The sequence below is a fragment of the Procambarus clarkii genome, chromosome 32 (genome assembly GCF_040958095.1).
Source record: "Procambarus clarkii isolate CNS0578487 chromosome 32, FALCON_Pclarkii_2.0, whole genome shotgun sequence".
NCBI lineage: Eukaryota > Metazoa > Arthropoda > Malacostraca > Decapoda > Cambaridae > Procambarus > Procambarus clarkii.
The window spans coordinates 9,552,013-9,571,830 of NC_091181.1; the positions used below are offsets into that span (position 1 = coordinate 9,552,013).

Consider the following 19,818-nt stretch of genomic DNA (forward strand, 5'->3'; position numbering starts at 1 on the left):
ATGAAGGCAGAGGCGGCCGACAAGGAAGACGCTGGAGGAGATGAGACAGTGTCAATTAAACCGGTAGAAGATATCGACGTAGATATAGCGTGGTTGTTTGATGAAGGTCCAGCCCAGAAAAATGAAGTCTCGGTGAGGTCGAAAGTGAGGATGACCCAGCCGAAGAAGAATCATGTGAAGAGAGCGGACCTGAGTAGAGCCCAGACTGCTGAAATTAAGAGTCGGAAGGTGAATGCAACTGTGCTGAGTAGGAAAGAGGAAGGATGTGGACATACAGAGGACGAGAGTAGAGCGTCAAGTTGTCCACGAGCACAGAGGCATTTGGGTAGTAGAGTTAAGTTGTTTGAGATGTCAGGAGTTGACATGTTTCACAGAAAACGTAGAGTAGAGATAATGAAGAAGAGTAGTAGCCGAGAAAATGAAAGGAGAAGAGACAGTATGTGTGGAGAGATGCCTACGAGCACTCTGGGAGAGGCAAAGCGACATGTATGGTCGAGTGCTGTTGGATGTAATACAGTGCCCGAGGAAACTTTTAGGGAACGAAGAAGAGTCGAAGGAGAAGAAATGGAGTGGTATAGAAGTGAAAAGTGTAGGAAGAGGATGATGATGCAAGCATGGAGGGATAGAAGAAAGCCGAGGACTCGATGGAAGTCAGACAGGATGAGGTCTCGGATAAATGAGGAGACAAAAGGGAGGATCGTCAGTGAAGACGAGGAAGTGAAGTATGATGACAGGAGACGAAAGTATAACGGCAGTAGATGGAAGTATGAAGACGACAGAGGAGATACAGACAGTAGATGTCTGACTCTGGACGGGAAGAGAAGAAGACGAGGAAACGGAGGGTGGAGACAGTAAGTAGAGTGGACCAATGGAGTGCAGGCGTCCAAGGAGGACAGCCTAGCCAAGAGGTGCCAGAGAGGTCAGATCATTTGTGAGAAGAACATGTTCCTGGAGAGTTGTGAGCCAGATGTTGCAAGGTGCAACGAATTAATTGTAGACTCCTAAGGAAGTATATGGGGTGAAGAACGAGACAGTGTGGTGGCGGATGTATTATCCCGAGCTTTGCCACTGGAATAACTCTCAAAAATAAGGGGAGGGGAGTGTTATGATCTCAGCCTACAGGAGAAACGAGTCTCCCTTCTTGAGAGTTATTCAGCAAGCCTGACCTAACTAGAAGGTCTAGCAAGTATTGAGGTGATAACGCATATGTAAAATAGTTGGTTGGATATGTGTAACAGTTTGAGATTAAGGGCAATGCAGAAGAAAATAGATAAATGACGGGCTAAGAGATGTGGACATTTTGCTGGAGGCGTGAGGCTCGCTTCCGGAGGACCTTGACCTCACTTGAGTGCCAGACATCGCAGGGGGAAGCCGCGCTCCGTTTGAGCTCCCGCCAGAAGGGAACCCCTAGTGATATATCTCGAAGAGAAGAGAAGTGTGCGGACGTACCAGCTGTGGAATCGAGCTGGGAACGTTGTGGTCTCAAGTCCTGGTCGACGAGCAGATATTAAATCGCCCAGAAGCATTATTGTGGGCTGTGTGGAGCGCCCTGACCAGACGCCGTCAGAGGGAAAGCGCCCTCGACCAATTAATCTGTGGTAAGCACGATAAACGCCAGTTCATAGTGATTGCTTGTAGTTGGTCGTGTGCCCAGCGACAGTAGCGATGTTTATTTATAAGTTAGACATATTTTAATAAGGCAGAAAGCCTGAAATAAGAGAGTGGAGAGGGAGGAACACGGAGCGACGTCCGTCCCCTCTGAGCGCTGGCGGACGACTGAGGGAGCCTGGCTCCGGATGTAGGAAGACCCTCCCAGCGAGTGAGGACCGCCGCCAGGCGAGGTGGAGTATGGACCCGCCCAAAACGGGGGAGTCCACTCTCACTGTATGTAGAGGACAGATAGAGGTTTGAGGCAAGCATATTGTGTGGTTATTTTCGTTTATGTGTTAAAGGGGAACATTTTATTGGAACGTCGATGGGTTGCAGGTTTGTCTTTTGGGGAAGAAGTTGCTGAGAACTTCGAAGCCAGCAGATGAAGTAGTTGATGAGACTCCAAGGTAGTGGAGCAGAGGACCTCGAGCTGTGAGGAGAAGCAGCAGTGAAGAGGAGTGTCACGTGCTTCTGTAGAGGTGGTGAAGCACCGTAGTTACTCAAGGAAACTTCATGATAGCAGCCTGGAGGAGCTGCAGAGGATCCTGGTAGTGAAGCCCGGAAGAACCTAAGGATATTAGGGTAGTGAACTTCCAGAGGTGGAAGGGGAAGTTCTGGTGGATTACTTATAGGGAGTTGATAGTGTTTGGTTGTCAGTAGCGTGCAAGACGCAGTGAGAGGTGAGTGACTGTTTGCATTCTTATGTCAAGGAGTGATTTATTCTGAAGCTTAGAGTTGCAGTCGTAGGCTTGATTACCTACAGATGTATGTGCTCGGGGACTGACAGTGATCGATTAATCATTGTTGTGTATCAGTGAACATTTATACTGATATATGTTATTGCATCCAAATGCTGATTTTCTATATATACATTATCTTGCTGATAGTGCAACAGTGTATGTAGACTTGGTCAACTTGAGGAGGTTAATAGTATCAGGTGGTGAACCAGGAGATAGGATACCACCTGATAAGCTGATAATAGAGTTCTGATGGTATTGGAGTGCAACCTGATTGTGATATTATAGAGTATAGGATTCATTATTATTATATGTGTGTATGTATCGTGTATGTGCTTTGTTCAGTAAATGTGTCACAATTTGCTGGTGTTTGCCCTTGTCCTAGTGAGGCTTCCCAGGAAGTAGTGAAGAAGGAGAGAGAGAGAGAAAGAGCCAAGAACCACTGCTGTGGACAGGGTAAGAGGTAATACTAGTAAGTCATAGGGGATTGAGGAGATCATATCTCATAAGGAGAGAGTGGGGAGTCACAGCGGCTCGAGTGGGTGTGTGCACGTGACAACGAGGCTAAGTGTTGGAGCCGCATCCCCTAAACGTGTGACGTTGAGCCCCTCTCCAAGAGCCAGAAGCGCCAAGGGTGATCTCCTAGTATAAGCACTCTGCCGAGTTGTGGGTTGGGTTGTCCATAGAGAAGGATCGACGACGACAACACCAACCAACCCACAGTCTATAATAGTCTACCTTGTGTTTATCTTGTGTCTATCTTGTGTTTACCTTGTGTCTACCTTGTGTTAATCTTGTGTCTACCTTGTGTTAATCATGTGTCAACCTTTTGGTAATCTTGTGTCTACCTTGTGTTTATATTGTGTCTACCGTGTGTTTATCTTGTGTCTATGTTGTGGAGATAGTGAATTGAGTTGAATCCCCGGTTACATTGTTTTTAGCATATTGTGGTTCACTGGTTTAAGGCGTGCAGCTGGGACTACTCATGTGGCTGGTTTGTGTGTCGCATTGCTCCAATTGATTTCCTAGCAAATTGTTGCTAATATAATTAATTTATAAAACCTTTCTATTAAAATTTTGAAACAAAGTAACCTACATGAATCTATGATACATCTTTGCATTCATGGGTAAGTAAATTAGTTCCAATGTTCAAGTATTATTTGTTCATGTTATTACTTTTTTATGAAAAACTAGTATACAATAACATAAGTCCATTTTCCAATTTAAATTTTACAAATATCTTAAGTCAACACACAACTCATCTGAAGAAAAGACAATCAGTTTATTAAACAGTGATCCTGTTAAATAATTTAAACAAGAGTTCCGAGACAAAGATAACGAGAGAGGAGACCAGGCCGAGGGCGAGGAGCATGAAGGGTCCCTGCATGTGGTGGAGGGCGAGTGCCTGGGTCCCGGTGGTGTCTGGCTCCCCCAGGGCGGCGGCGTCCTCACCTCCAGACTCCTGCCTTGCCAGCTGCCTCCTGCGGCTCTCCTGCTTCGTCCTTTCTAGTTCATCCCTAACCCACTTTTCGTATAATCCTGCCTGAAAAGTGATAAATATGAAAATGTTTCATTGATATGCATCATAGTGGATCATAATGGCTAAGGCTGCAAGAAAATTATTAATTTTGTAATACAAATTGAAAGTTTTCCTTTGAAAACAATTATGGTAAGCAATATTGATTATTAATTGATGCGCTCACTGATGAAAGCTAATTTGTTCTTCCAACTTCCACTATCCTGACCCTTTCCAAGTGTTATTTAGTCGGAATAGCCTTGCGCTTTCCCTTGTTAATTCCTTCTCTCCCTTTTTACTAGAAAGTCCATCTCCCCCTTCTTGCCTTTACTTTATTTCTTGCATTATTACTTGGGAATCACCTAGGAAATACTGCACCAAAGATCATATAATTTATTTTCGTTTTCACTATTGCAATTTAATCAGGACCATTTTCGCTAACCATTTCTTTAATTTCGTCTGTTTGAAATTGCGGTGGGGTTTGTGTACCATACCTTAAGACACTCCCTTGACACCCTACTCATAGAATTCCAAGAGACTGGCACAAGGTTGGAGGCAGGTTGTGGGTGGGAGGCAGGTTGTGGGTGGGAGGCAGGTTGTGGGTAGGAGGCAGGGAGTGGGTGGGAGGCGGGTGTGGGGGAATTCTGACTCGTGGGATTTTGTCCCCGTGGCGTAGTGATAAGACACTCGCCTAGTGTTTCGCGAGCGCTGTGTCCTGGATTCGAATCCTGGCCGGGGAAAATTTACTAGGCGCAAATCCTTAACTGTAGCCTCTGTTTACCCAACAATAAAATGGGTACCTGGTTGTTAAACGATTTTGCGGGGTTGTATTCCGGTAAATATTAAGATTAAGGACCTGCCCGAAATGCTATGCGTGCTAGTGGCTGAACAAGAATGTATGAACACTTGTATATATAAGTAAATAGCATTATTATTTATTATAATTACAATTAGTTAATTATTTATTTAATAAATTCTAATTAAAAATATAATTAATTTATTTCGGTAGTGGATTATATGGTTTTAAATTCTCCAACAAATCATATCCTACACAAGTTGGGGGGGGGGTATTAATTATAGTCTATTACTCGAAAATTATTGACTGACAGGAAATTCACTACAAACTTGACCCATTTTTAAGTTACAATATTACACAACAGTTTAAGAAAAAATCTGATAGGGGATTACAATGTCTCATTACAATATTATTACCATATATTATGTGTTTCTTTAATGAGGCTTTTGGTTTAATCTTTCATGCTTATTCTTTGACAACTTAATCCTTCTGACTATTCAGAGTTAATCTATATCTGTTTCTGAGTAAATCTTCCCCTGAGGTTGAGAAAGACTTTCCCACGAGCCCTGCAAAGCAAGCACCCACCCAGAGCCCCACAAGCCAACAGCATTGTTCCGCCACCAGCTGAGACCATTTCAGACCCATTACTGATGGTGAATCTGGAGTCTACAAAGAACCTTTTTCTTTTCCAACCCCCCATCCCCCCCTTCCCCGCTCAGCTCGTTGATGCCGTGAGGGGGGCTTAGTGGGCAGCTGCCGGAGTGTGATGCTCCTTGGGATAGTCCTCTGTCCTTTTGTAGCCTTGTGCTCCTGCTGCCGTCCTCTCCAATTGTGCTGAGCTACTTTTCCTTTTCCTTCTGTTTCGTTTTTCTCCCCCCCCCCCCTCTTCTTCTATCTGCTTGCCGTTTCCTGCCGACCTTTTGCTTGTTTTGGTTATTCCTTTGGACTTCTTCAATTTTGACACCCAGGTGCTTGAGGAGGCATACTCTTGCACCCGTAGAACTGTAGTACCCAACGTCGAGAGCGAGGGGAACCTTTTATTGTCAATCCCCCTTTCGTCACTGAACCCGATCTCGACGGACTGTTGGTTCTTAAGGTGGCGTTTGTGGGGCGTATACTCACGACGCACCCCTAGGAGGCCCCGGCATGATCGGCGATAGCTTCTTGTTTGGTGTCCTACCTCTAATTGTGGTTCCATGGTGGGTATGGGGGCACATTCGTGAATGAATGCTTTTCTTGTAACGATGATGTATACTGTTTCTCCTTTACCTTCTCAGGCTCGTGGGGTGGGCAACAAAACCCCCGAGTCGGTCCGTGTTGGAAGACCGGGCTCTGTAGTCCAAAGATTGGGCCCCGACCTTGCTCCTCCTTTGGCCTCTCTGACTCCTTCCCTCGGCTCCCCTCCCTCCTCTGTGGTGGGGTCGAGCCCCAAGCCCCCAGTGGTGACTACCTCGTCCCCTGTCGGTTCCGTCTCTCGTTGTAACTACTGCGCCTTTTAACCCCTCTCTCTCTGGGGGTTCTCAACGACGTCCTCGTCACGGCCGCCCTCGCTCGATTCCTTCCCGTTCAGATACCTATCAAGCCTTGTTTGGTCCCGCTTCATGGGTCAAATATATTAATCTTCTTCCTCTTGATTCTTCGCCTCCTGACGATTTCTCCCTCCATCGACATCTCGTTGATTCCTTGGATGCCTCTGTTACCTTCAACCCCACTCGTCTCGGTACATGTGTCGTTGCTGCTCCTTCTCAGGATGCAGCTTCCCGCTTGGCTGCCATATTCTGCCTTGGCGAGACCCCTGTTCGGGTCTTAAAGAACGCTCAGTTGAACGCCAGTGTTGGCACTATTCTCCTCGCGTCCCATGTTGTGACCGGTGTTCCGGATCTGCGAGACAGCCACGACGATATTCGACATATCCTTGATGCTCAGGGCCATTCTATTCTCCAGGTGGACACGTTTACTCGTCCCCCCTCGTTGTTGGAAATTTCCAACACCGAATACAACACTGTTGTATTCTCATTAATTATTACTAATTCTACTAATCATTGTAGTAAGTAAAATTAACACAACGTAGAATTCACATGTACTAATAATTTCATCTGTGCAATAGGCTATAATTCTCACGTCACCCGACGCCAGTATTGTGTCAGATTTCATTACAATAAACACATTATATCCAATGTATCTGAGAATTGAATTCGATTCTCTATAACCAAGGTGTTCTGTGTGATAATTAATTACAGATAAATTGACCTCCAACTAAAAGCCGAATCGAGCGTTAGAGTCATAGCAGTTATCTAGTAATAAAAATTAACGTCACAAGTGAATGCCATGGAGAGACATTAATTCCTCCCCATTATATGTTTACTATCACTGAACTGGCAAATAATAATATTTAACTCTTCTAAATAATAAACCCGTCCTGTATTGAACATTTCAAGCACAACTGCGAGAAATACTAATATTCATGATAATAACTTGTCTAATGAACGCGAGACGCGGAGCGGGGAAGGAGAGCAAGCCAGTGCACGTGTTGAGACGCTCTCGAGCGGACCTGTTCACGTCGTGCTCAAGAGGAGAGACCATTACCCAGCCATCAGGGTAAACGCTATCCATTCTCCCGAAGAAAGTCGCCACTGTGAGGCGTGAAAGGCCTTGCAGACAATATCTTCAACTGGTGTCAGTGTCATATAAGGAACCTATCAAATCTGTTTTTTTGTGATTCCACGTGACCGGCCAGTGAAGCGCGCCATTATCCAGGATAGGTGAAGCCAGAGCCTGGGACGCGAATTTCGGCAATCTTAAAACTTATACAGTGCCCATATTAGCTAAGTATCTTATCCTTATTTGATGCATCTGATAGGGTGTAGAATTGTAGCTGGGTGATTTGTCGTGACGACGTATACCAACACCAAACTACAGGTCATTATCCCTTATCTACTATTAACATTAATTTCTTGGACATAGAAATTCAGTAGTTTAATTAGTTGCTACTGTAAATATTTGTTTTGCAGCACGTGAGAAGAATTCTCCCAGCTGTCCTCTCCCATGTTAATTGAATCCTAATCGTCATCACGCCGAGCCCAGGAGAATCAGAGGAAGCTTCGTGACTTACTTCAAGGAATCGTCATTAAGCTAAGATTCCTTTGTATTCCTTTAATTATTATCTGGAATTATTTACATGCAGAACTCTGTTTTTGGATTGACATGTGTTTATTCTGATTATCATTATTATATTCATAATCTATGTTCCCATTAATGATAATGACAATGATTTACAATAATTCATAGGATTAGCTTATTATATCTTGGATTAGTGAACGAACCACACTAGTTCCTGGACGTACTGAGTTCCAGTAATAACCCCCCATTGTAGGTGTTTGAGGGTTTGATTCATTTAATTATACAGCCCATTAATTATTTCTATGATCATATTCTCTAGTATTTTATCCATAGTTACTGGTTCATCTAGGAATTATCAAATGATCATAATTTCTCAGTTTCCCTCTTTACTATAAAAGCGGGTGGTCCTTCGTAATTTAATTTACTACATTAATATTTAAATAATTAGATTCAAGCCCCAAATGTCCCACATTATGGTCCTTCGAACCGGATAGGCATTAAATTTATAATTAAAATATTAATCATTAATAACTAATCCTTGTGTGACATAAGCTAGACTAACTCTTTAACTAATTGTGTCAACTAACAGTGTAACACATTAGTTAGTCTAGATCACACTAACATATTGCTACTTTCACCTCATGTATAAGGTAGCTTTAGTGGGTCATAGCCCATTACCCACAACATTTAGACCTACACTTCATACTGAAGTAGAATCTTTAGGTCACCAAGAGCAACAGCTCATAACCTTATATTAATCACTAACACCAATTAAGTGTTAACCATTTAGGCTATACCAATGTTTCAATGTATGGCTGTCAGCAGACTGTCCATTATAGCCTGAATCCATGTTATAATTACTGATTCACTCAAGTCAGTGGATCATTAACATTTAGGGATCCAGTATACTAATATAAATTACTGATCTCATATTAGTTAATCATTACTAACCCTGATAATATTTTATTCCACAATTAGGAGTACATTCAGGAGTTAGATAATATTTACGGCAGTAGAATACTTGCCAAACACAATTAATTTTCTTGTGTTCATTTAATTTCTTATACACATAATTACACAAGTGTATATTATATAAAATACAAAAACCCAAAAACACAGCACAATTATTTGCACATTACTGCACCATAATATAATCTTTGCCAACCTTTATTAGGTAGCAATTTAGGCTGTGATTGTGTTGAATTTGGCACAAACACAGACTAAATATAGTTGTAGTTTCTTAAGTAGAAATTCTCACGACTAGGCTTGAGCTAGTTAGTGACACATATATTATTCTTTTGTGCTGACCCTATCAAGGGTGGGATTAACCATTTATTGTGTAATTATTTTATTGCATATTTCTATGTATGTCTTTGAGTGTTACTGTAAGTCCACTACCCATCCGAGGCTGATTTAGAAGAGCTAAGCTGAGGAACACCTGTAGTGAGACCAAAGTACCACTCAAATCTTAGTTACTTATTATTAGGTAGGTAGCTAACCTCTAAAGGAGGTACATTACAACCAGCCTCAAGAAATACCAGGCTGTCAATACTTATACCTGCTCTACATCAAGGAGCAGACACCATAGCTATACCACTAGCTACATAAGCCCTATCAGGCTCAATTTACCGCAAGAATGAATCCTCTAGAAAGGAATGCAAGATTCTTGAGAACTCTTCAAGTTCGACTAGGAGAACTGCTTATGAAATGTCATCTCTGTATAGAAACTGACCCAGGTGACGTCTACAGACTAGCAAGTTACATAAGGAACGCCATCCAAAAATATGATCATGTAAAGACTGTAATCGAGTCCCACAGGAATTTACTCCAAGTCGGTCATACTGTCTCAGACCACTTACGTCTAACAGAATCTGATCTTGATAACTATGAACATTACGTTCAAACCAGGTTAGACCGATATAAGGAGGGGCTTGCGGGACAAGATATTCCCGAGTGGATAGAGCCGATCATTAATAGACCTACACCTGAGTCAACACTCAGTTCAGATGAAATACCTTAACTACCTCAAGACGAGGAGAATCCTCTAATCAATACTGATCACTACACAGGATCCACAACTGAAGTTCAACCTTCATTTTCTAACCTCTCATCTAATACAGCTTCATGTGATGATTTGTTTACAGTCTGATCAAATTTCAGACCACTCTTCTCAATGTTCCCTGGATTCTATAAGTTCAATACATAAGGCTACTGAATTAACTAGCTTATCACCAGAACCCAGAGAAACAAGTGAAGCTGCAGATGAAACAAGTGAAGCTGCAATAATCAGTGAATCTGAACCAGAAAATGATAAAGCTAATGCTGCAGCAGCAGTCGAAGCTGTAATCAAAGCTGAGGCTAAGCAAGAAGCCTTAAGCAACACAAGTAATGGTCACAATTGCTCACAACAGCCTTCTAAAGTAAGTGCTAACAATAAGAAGACTATTATAAACCTTGTGCACCAATTATTAAATTTATCTTCACCAGACCAATCAGTTGACTCTTTACAAGCCTTTAGTTTTCAGCTTGAGTCACTGATAATTTTTTTCAGTAAAGAGGCGGATCACCCAACTACTGAGTGGATGACTAAAATTATCATCCAAAGAAAATTGTCTGATGACACACTTAATAAATTATATGTATGCCAGAATGGTAATACCCTGTCAATGCAGGATATATTTACAGGTTTGCGCAATATGAGCGATCATACAGCAGACCAAGCAATTAATGCTAAATCTGAATGCACCAAAACTGTACCTACATCAGTTTCCTTGCCTGAAACTCCTAAAGTGACACTGTCACTAGGTAACAAAGGTGCTAATAATCAATGTAACAACAATCAGTCAAACACTGATTCATCAGTGAGGCCTAAGAGTCCCACAGGTGCTCCTAAGAGACCTAATAGTCCAAAGAGCACTGCTAATAACTCCACAGGTGCTCCTAAGAGACCTAATAGTCCAAAGAGCACTCCCAAGAGCCTATTAATGGTTCCTCAGAGTACACCAAGTACTCACAAGAGAATAAATAACAAGCAAATGCAAACAGCAAAACCATCACAACCTGCAAATACTGTTTTACCTAAACCGGTAAGCCCTAATCGAACTGTAGGATGGGGAATGTGCTTGTTTTGCAATCAAAAACATTCTCTGTACAAATGTACCAATTATCCTAATAGAGACACAAGAGTCAGACGACTCAAACAGTTACACAAATGTACTAGGTGTCTCAAACCACATAATGTTAACAGCTGTGAAACCCCACTGAACACCTGCAATAGGTGTAGAAGGGGCAAGCATCATGCTGCACTGTGCAAATTAGTTAAGACAAATTATGTCAATCCTAGAATAGGACGTAGAGAATCTACACCAGTACAGTGCTGCAAGGTGCGAGATGTGTACAGCGTAACTTCACAAGCATCTCAAGTGGATGCTGCCTTGCCTACTGCCCCACTTCAAGTGAAGAACAGAGGAACCAAGATCACCATACGTGGACTATTTGACCAAGGTTCCCAGAGAACTTTCATTACTCAAAGAGCAGCAGAGGCACTTAATTTACAACCAATAGGACAGGTAAAATTAAACTTGTCAGGCTTCATGATAAATCGAGGAACCCATGAATACTCAGTAGTTCAACCGCTTGTACGACTAGGTAGTCATGCCAAGGCTGTCCAAGCCATTGTTGTGGATCAAATACCTTTAGACTTAAATATTAAGGGTCTGGGGTACACAGCCCACTTCCTGCAGGAACGTGAAATTAATTTGGCTGACAACAAGTTAACGTCTGACCGCCTTAACAATGTAGATATACTAGTAGGAGCCGACTACTATTACCAGTTCATAACTGGACATGTTAAACGATTGGGAATGAATATGCTCCAATCTGCAGGTGGCTACTTACTTACTGGTAAAGTTCTGAATGTGAACAAGCCTAAGCCTGCCAACAATAATAAATTAGTCAGCAGTAAATCAATTCTCCAGCAGCAAGCTAAAAGGAGAAACACAGCTGAGTAATAAACTCAGATTGAATGTGGTGCAATTGATACTCGCTGAGATGTTTCATAGCTCTCAGTGAAAACCAATGGTCCGTACTCAAACAAGTACAAGTCACAGCGACCAACCATTGAATTCACTGCAATCCTAGAATTATTCTCGACAAGTAGTAATTGACCACACTCAGTCTTCCTAGGTAAATTGTAATGTTGGGCTAGAGAATCTAGTACTCCCTAGGTAATTAATAATGTTAGGCTAGAGAATCTAGCACTCAATGCCACTGGTATTTCCTGAATTTAGTAATAAATTCATTAGGACCACTGGTCCACTATACTTGCGCTTAAAGGTTTGCCAAGAAAACCTTCTTAATACTATGTTTTCTGCACTAAGAGTTAGTGATAAATACTTGCATCAATTTGTTTGAGTTGTTTTTCTTTCGTTTCTGCTTATTTAGTGTAGGAGCGCAGCACGAACAAACTTGCAAACTTACTAATATGTAAGCGAATTTACAGAGAACTAATATGTTTAATGCATTATCGTTAAACATCAGCATTGTTAATTAACATGCTTCATGAGCTTAATCTAGCTCACCTTAGAATTAACGTAATAATATGAGTACTTGTAACCCATGCGTACGAGCTTAATATTGCTCGCCATGACAATCGAATGCTTTAATGATCCCCATGCCACGAGCACTGCTCGCCATGATAATTGAATGATGCAAAACTCCACCTCGTTGATTCGAGTTCACTGAACTCACCCTGTTAACTGTTAACGAGCTCACTTCAGCTCACCCTGTCAACACTGTTGACGAGTTCACTGAACTCACCCTGTTAACTGTTAACGAGCTCACTGCAGCTCACCCTGTCAACACTGTTGACGAGTTCAATATAACTCACCCTGTTAACTGTTAACGAGCTCACTGCAGCTCACCCTGTCAACACTGTTGACGAGTTCAATATAACTCACCCTGTTAACTGTTAACGAGCTCACTGCAGCTCACCCTGTCAACACTGTTGACGAGTTCAATGTAACTCATCCTGTTAGCACTGCTAACGAGCTCACTGTAGCTCACCCTGTCAACACTGTTGACGAGTTCACTGTAACTCACCCTGTTAGCACTGCTAACGAGCTCACTGTAGCTCACCCTGTCAACACTGTTGACGAGTTCACTGTAACTCACCCTGTTAGCACTGCTAACGAGCTCACTGTAGCTCACCCTGTCAACACTGTTGACGAGTTCACTGAAACTCACCCTGTTAGCACTGCTAACGAGCTCACTGTAGCTCACCCTGTCAACACTGTTGACGAGTTCACTGTAACTCACCCTGTTAGCACTGCTAACGAGCTCACCATGGTCACGAGTTTAATATAGCTCGACCTGTTAATGAGTTCAATACTGCTCACAATGTTAATTCGAGTACTTTTGCTCACAATTAGCTTAGTCCCTTACTTAGGTAGGTTAGAAACTCAAACCATTTATTTAGGTAGGTTTAGGGACTTTAGTTAGTGTCAACTGAGTACTAGCCTAATCTGAACTCACCATTAATTGCAGTTGACTATACTTATAGAGACTGATTCAATAAACTCAATTTCATGTAAAGGTGATTTCGTATTAACAAGTTTACAGTGTCAAACCTATGAGCTGCCACTTAATTAGCTCATAAGTCAGAATGACTAGGCTACTAATCTCACTGTCGACTCAGAATTTTCCTTGATTTAATGAATAAACTTTTCAGTTCTCTACTTTTCTATTATTTTAGCTAGTTAGCAAATTAGTTGTACCATCAGTCAGAATGACTACTGCACGGCAGTTCACATTAAATTCAACTTCCTCATTTGAATTTGGGGTGATCATGATACTGCGTGATGTTATTGTCTAGTAACCCAATAGTTACAAGTCACAGCGACCCTAGACAGTGACCTTACTGTAGTGTCATAGTCTCCTTGATCTTAAATGACTAATAATACTTTACTGTATAATCATACAATAGTGTTATCAGTTCTTAGGAACTTATTCTGAGTTTGCCTACGATTCAGCAGCTACGTAATACACCATTACATGTCACTGCGACCCTAGTTGTTGAGTTTATTGTGAGCTTTAGAGGGTTCCTGATTACCGATAATTTAATCATTTAATGTTTCAATATTTAATACATGTTTCCACTAAGGGAAACTACAAGCCTATTATAGTTCTCAACTAAGAGCAATTCTATAATTATTGTGTAGGCTATAAATAACATGTTTCATTTGACATGTAAATAGCAAGACTTGATTTCTTGTAAGTCCTTGATAAATACGGGACGTTCGTTATGTGTGTACTAACATACTAACATATTAACCTACTAATGTACTAATATTAATCTCAACTTCGGGATAGGTCAGTACTCCACAGTACACTACGACCCTAGAATCCTCCTCCCGGAGTTATGTTGGAAATTTCCAACACCGAATACAACACTGTTGTATTCTCATTAATTATTACTAATTCTACTAATCATTGTAGTAAGTAAAATTAACACAACGTAGAATTCACATGTACTAATAATTTCATCTGTGCAATAGGCTATAATTCTCACGTCACCCGACGCCAGTATTGCGTCAGATTTCATTACAATAAACACATTATATCCAATGTATCTGAGAATTGAATTCGATTCTCTATAACCAAGGTGTTCTGGGTGATAATTAATTACAGATAAATTGACCTCCAACTAAAAGCCGAATCGAGCGTTAGAGTCATAGCAGTTATCTAGTAATAAAAATTAACGTCACAAGTGAATGCCATGGAGAGACATTAATTCCTCCCCATTATATGTTTACTATCACTGAACTGGCAAATAATAATATTTAACTCTTCTAAATAATAAACCCGTCCTGTCTCGAACATTTCAAGCACAACTGCGAGAAATACTAATATTCATGATAATAACTTGTCTAATGAACGCGAGACGCGGAGCGGGGAAGGAGAGCAAGCCAGTGCACGTGTTGAGACGCTCTCGAGCGGACCTGTTCACGTCGTGCTCACGAGGAGACGCCATTACCCAGCCATCAGGGTAAACGCTATCCATTCTCCCGAAGAAAGTCGCCACTGTGAGGCGTGAAAGGCCTTGCAGAAAATATCTTCAACTGGTGTCAGTGTCATATAAAGAACCTATCAAATCTGGTTTTTTGTGATTCCACGTGACCGGCCAGTGAAGCGCACCATTATCCAGGATAGGTGAAGCCAGAGCCTGGGACGCGAATTTCGGCAATCTTAAAACTTATACAGTGCCCATATTAGCTAAGTATCTTATCCTTATTTGATGCATCTGATAGGGTGTAGAATTGTAGCTGGGTGATTTGTCGTGACGACGTATACCAACACCAAACTACAGGTCATTATCCCTTATCTACTATTAACATTAATTTCTTGGACATAGAAATTCAGTAGTTTAATTAGTTGCTACTGTAAATATTTGTTTTGCAGCACGTGAGAAGAATTCTCCCAGCTGTCCTCTCCCATGTTAATCGAATCCCAATCGTCATCCAGCCGAGCCCAGGAGAATCAGAGGAAGCTTCGTGACTTACTTTAAGGAATCGTCATTAAGCTAAGATTCCTTTGTATTCCTTTAATTATTATCTGGAATTATTTACATGCAGAACTCTGTTTTTGGATTGACATGTGTTTATTATGATTATCATTATTATATTCATAATCTATGTTCCCATTAATGATAATGACAATGATTTACAATAATTCATAGGATTAGCTTATTATATCTTGGATTAGTGAACGAACCACACAAGTTCCTGGACGTACTGAGTTCCAGTAATAACCCCCCAATGTAGGTGTTTGAGGGTTTGATTCATTTAATTATACAGCCCATTAATTATTTTTATGATCATATTCTCTAGTATTTTATCCATAGTTACTGGTTCATCTAGGAATTATCAAATGATCATAATTTCTCAGTTTCCCTCTTTACTATAAAAGCGGGTGGTCCTTCGTAATTTAATTTACTACATTAAGGTTTGGGCATGGTGCCCTCCACTGTTCTGGGACTGTCTCTCTCTGTCCTTTGTGTGGTGGCGAAATTCACTTTTAAGTTGGAGTGCACTTCTCCCCAGGCTCGTTGCCTCAACTGCGGTGAGGCCCATCCTACCTTCTCCCGTGCGTGTGTCCATTACAAGCTTGAGACAGCCGTCCTCAACTTGAAGCACCGGGAGCGTTTAACTTTTCCTGATTGCGAGGAGCCAGGTTCGCCGGCTCCCGCCTTATGCTAATATCTCTTATGCTCGCGTGTTGCGCTCTTCCTCTCCTCGTCCTTCTCACCTTCTTCAGACTCACAACCGTTTCCGGGCCTTGGACCCTGCTACGCCTACTGCCCCCTCCTCTGTTCCTTTGAGTTCTGTCCCGAAGGATCCACCTCCTGGTCCTCTGTCTGGGGTTCCCCTTCTTTCTACCCAGTCTGTCTTGTCTCCTGTGTCTTCTTCCTCGTCTCCCTCCGTTCCTCCTTCCCATCCTTCCCCTCTGTCTCTTGACTCTCCCCGCCGCCTATCGGTGCGGGCTGATGTCCATCGCTCTCCAAACTGCCGTCATGTGCGCTCTTGTTCAGCTTCTCCTGTTGAAACGCTAGAATCCGTTGCCCAGTACGTAGTTGCTGGGACACCGGTCTTTTTAAGTCAGAAGCGTAAGCCTGGCTCCTCTCCTTCCTCCTCCCCGGCGGGTAAGAAGGTTTCGCTTTCTTCCTTGGCCCCTATTTCTGCCTCAATCGCTCCTTACCCTCCAATTTCGGTGGTTGCGCCCCCTGTTCCTGCTATGGAGGTTTCTTTAGCCCCCGCTTCCCTCTTGGTTGCTGGCCTTGCTGAGGTGCGCTCCCCTCTTTCTACTCCCCCTCTTCCTGCTGCTGTCCTTGACTGCTCCTCTCCGTTGTCTCCTCCTCTTCCTCCTCCTCCAGACCCCACCCGCCCACCGCTGGTCTGTTCTCCCGCTTCCTTCCCTCCGTCTTTGCTAAGTTTACCCATGCCCCCTAACCCTGACTTTGCTGACCCTGATCCCGACCCTAATATTCTTTAACGTGCTATGATGCTCTTTCGCCTTTGTTTCTTCCTTGTTTTCTGCTGTTGTCCTTTCTCTTCTCGTCGTTGTCTATTCTTCAATGAAACGTTCGAGGTTATTACGCCAATTTCCTCGAACTTCAACTTCTGATTTCGCGGTTTTCGCCCCTTTGTGTTTGTCTCCAGGAACCGATGCTTGGTGCTCGTCCTGCTCGTTTTCATCGCTATTCCTTTCTCTTTCCCCCCCTCAGCTGTTGCTGGGGCTCCTAATTCTTCTGCTCTCTTGATTCGCTCTGATGTTCCCTTTGTCCCCTTACTTTTTCCTTTGCCTCTCCATTGTTCTGCTGCTCGTATCTTTGTGGGGAAATGGTACACAGTTTGTTCTAATTATCTTCCCCCCCAACCCGAGTGTCCCGCTTTCTCTTCCTGATCTGAAACACCTCCTGGACTCCTTGCCGGAGCCTGTGGTCCTGCTGGGTGATTTCAATTTTCGTCATTCTCTTTGGGGTGATGTTCTGACGAATACCAGAGGTCGCCTTCTTGAGCCGTTTATCCTCTCTTCTTCCCTGTCTCTTCTGAATTCTGGTGAGCCCACTCATTTGGACTCTCGGACTCGACCCTTTCCTGTCTTGATCTTTCTCTTTTCTGTTCTTCTCTTTACTTAGATTTCACGTGGCAAGTTCTTGATGACCTCCATAGCAGTGACCATTTCCCTATCCTTATTTCCTTTTTCTCTTTTCGTCCTTCCCTCTCCTTTCCTAGGTGGCAGTTTGCTAAAGCGGACTGGAACCTATTTACCCTCAGTGCTGCTCTCTCTGACCTCTCCCTTCTGCCTCTCCCTCGCGCTCTTCTCCTCTTTCATGACACTGTCTTCGATGCTGCCCTCCGCTCTATTCCTTGTTCTTCCTCTCGGGGTTCGCGGAAGTGCGTTCCCTGGTGGAATGCAGACTGTTCTCGGGCTGTCCGCTGTAAGCGTGCAGCCTGGAAGAGGCACAGCCGTCGGCAGACGGCCGATTCTTTTCTTTTCTTTCGGAGAGCGAGTGCGGTGGCCCGTAGGGCCATCCGTATGGCTAAACGTGAATGTTGGGCATCCTATGTCTCCACAATTACGTCCGAAACTCCCCTGCTACAGATCTGGAAGCGTATCCGCAAGATAGCGGGTAAGTTCTTTCCCGATGTTTCACCGGTCCTTCACCTCCATGGTACTCTTGTGGCGGACCCGTTGCAGGTCGCTACCGAACTGGGTTCCCACTTTTCTTCTGTTGACTCTGGTCTTCATCTTCCCCAATCTTTCCTTCTTCGTAAAGCTGTCCTTGAGTCTCGTCCTTTAGATTTCTGCACTCGTCTTCGACTTTCCTATAACGATCCCTTCTCTTTCTCTGAACTTCGTTCTGCCCTGGCCCTCTGCGGTTCTACGGCGGCGGGCTCCGATGGTATTCGTTATGAGATGCTTCCCCATCTTCCTCCGGGCACGTCTCAGTATTTACTGAGTCTGTATAATCGGATCTAAGAGTCGTCGTCAGTCCCTGAGGACTGGCTCGATGCCGTTGTCCTTCCTGTTTGCAAACCAGGGTCTCTGGGAACATCCCCGAAGGACTTTCGCCCTATTGCCCTCACAAGTTGTGTCTGCAAACTCTTTGAACGTATGGTTAACGTTCGTCTGATGTGGTTCCTGGAACACCATCACCTCCTCTCCCCTTCTCAATTTAGTTTCCGCAAGTGCCGCAGCACGACAGATGTCCTGGTGAACATGGAGGTCTATATTCGTACTGCTTTGGCTGCGAAGACCTCTGTTGATGCCGTCCTTTTTGACCTGGAAAAGGATTACGACACCACGTGGCGATATCATATTCTATCCCAGCTTCATTCTTTTGGCCTTCATGGTCATCTCCCTCTCTTTCTCCGCAGCTTCCTCTCTCGTCGTTCCTTTCGGGTGCGCCTTGGTACCACTCTCTCTGCCTCTTTTCAGCAATACGAAGGTGTGCCCCAGGGTAGTGTTCTGAGCACTACTCTTTTTCTGGTTGCCCTCAATGGTCTTCTTTCCTCTCTTCCTTCAGGTATCTTCTCCGCTCTCTATGTCGATGATCTTACCCTTTGCTGTCAAGGTGATGATTCACCTCTCCTTCAGCGCCGGCTTCAACTTGTGATTGATGCCGTGTCGTCTTGGGCCACCGATCATGGCTGCAAGTTCTCTACTTCTAAGACTTGTGCTATGTCTTTTACTCGGAAACGGGTCGTTCTTCGTCCCTCTTTGTCACTTTATGGTCTTCCCCTTGAGTACAATGATTCCACGAAGCTTTTGGAGTTATTCCTTGACACTCGTTTGTCTTGGTCTCCCCATATTTCATACCTCCATGTTGAGTGCTCTAGGGCCCTTACCCTCCTTCGGGTATTGTCCCATACTTCTTGGGGAGCGGATAGGCGCACTCTCCTTGCTTTACATTCCTCTCTCGTCCTGTCTAAGCTCGATTACGGTTGCCCTGCTTACTCGTCTGCTTCTCCTTCTTCTCTTCGCCGTCTTGATGCTTTGCACCATACTAGGTTGCGCCTCAGTTCTGGTGCCTTTCGTTCGACTCCCGTCCTTAGCTTGTATGTTGACACTGGCTACCTGTCTCTCCAGGACCGCCGTGATCGCTACTGTCTTCGCTATCTTGCGCGGTCCTTACAACATCCTTCCTCTCGCCTCTGTCGTGCTTTAACTTTTACCCCTCCTGCGGTTCCTGTTCCTCTTCACCGCCTCCCTCTTTCTGACCAGTTATCTCACTTACAGGATTCTCTATCCGTTCGTGTTTCTAATGTTTCTCCTCGTGTTGTTCCTTCTTTGCCCCCGTGGAGAAGTTCTCTTCCGCAGTTTTGTACATCCTTGACCCACATCACTAAAGCTTTTACCCCTCCTACGGTTCTAAAACGCCTTTTCCTTGAGCACTTTTCTTCTCACTCCCGCTCCGTTTCTGTCTTCACCGATGGGTC

At 43.5% G+C, this 19,818-nt stretch overlaps 1 protein-coding gene across 1 annotated transcript in view; it reads right to left on the minus strand.

The window, feature by feature from the left end:
- Positions 1-3,615: 3,615 nt before the first annotated feature.
- Positions 3,616-19,818, minus strand: part of LOC138370421 (uncharacterized) — a 184,029-nt gene continuing 167,826 nt past the window's right edge. The window contains exon 11 of the mRNA XM_069334771.1: positions 3,616-3,930. Coding sequence (XP_069190872.1) covers positions 3,673-3,930 — 258 coding nt within the window. The 3' untranslated portion in view covers positions 3,616-3,672. The remainder of the gene's footprint in view (positions 3,931-19,818) is intronic.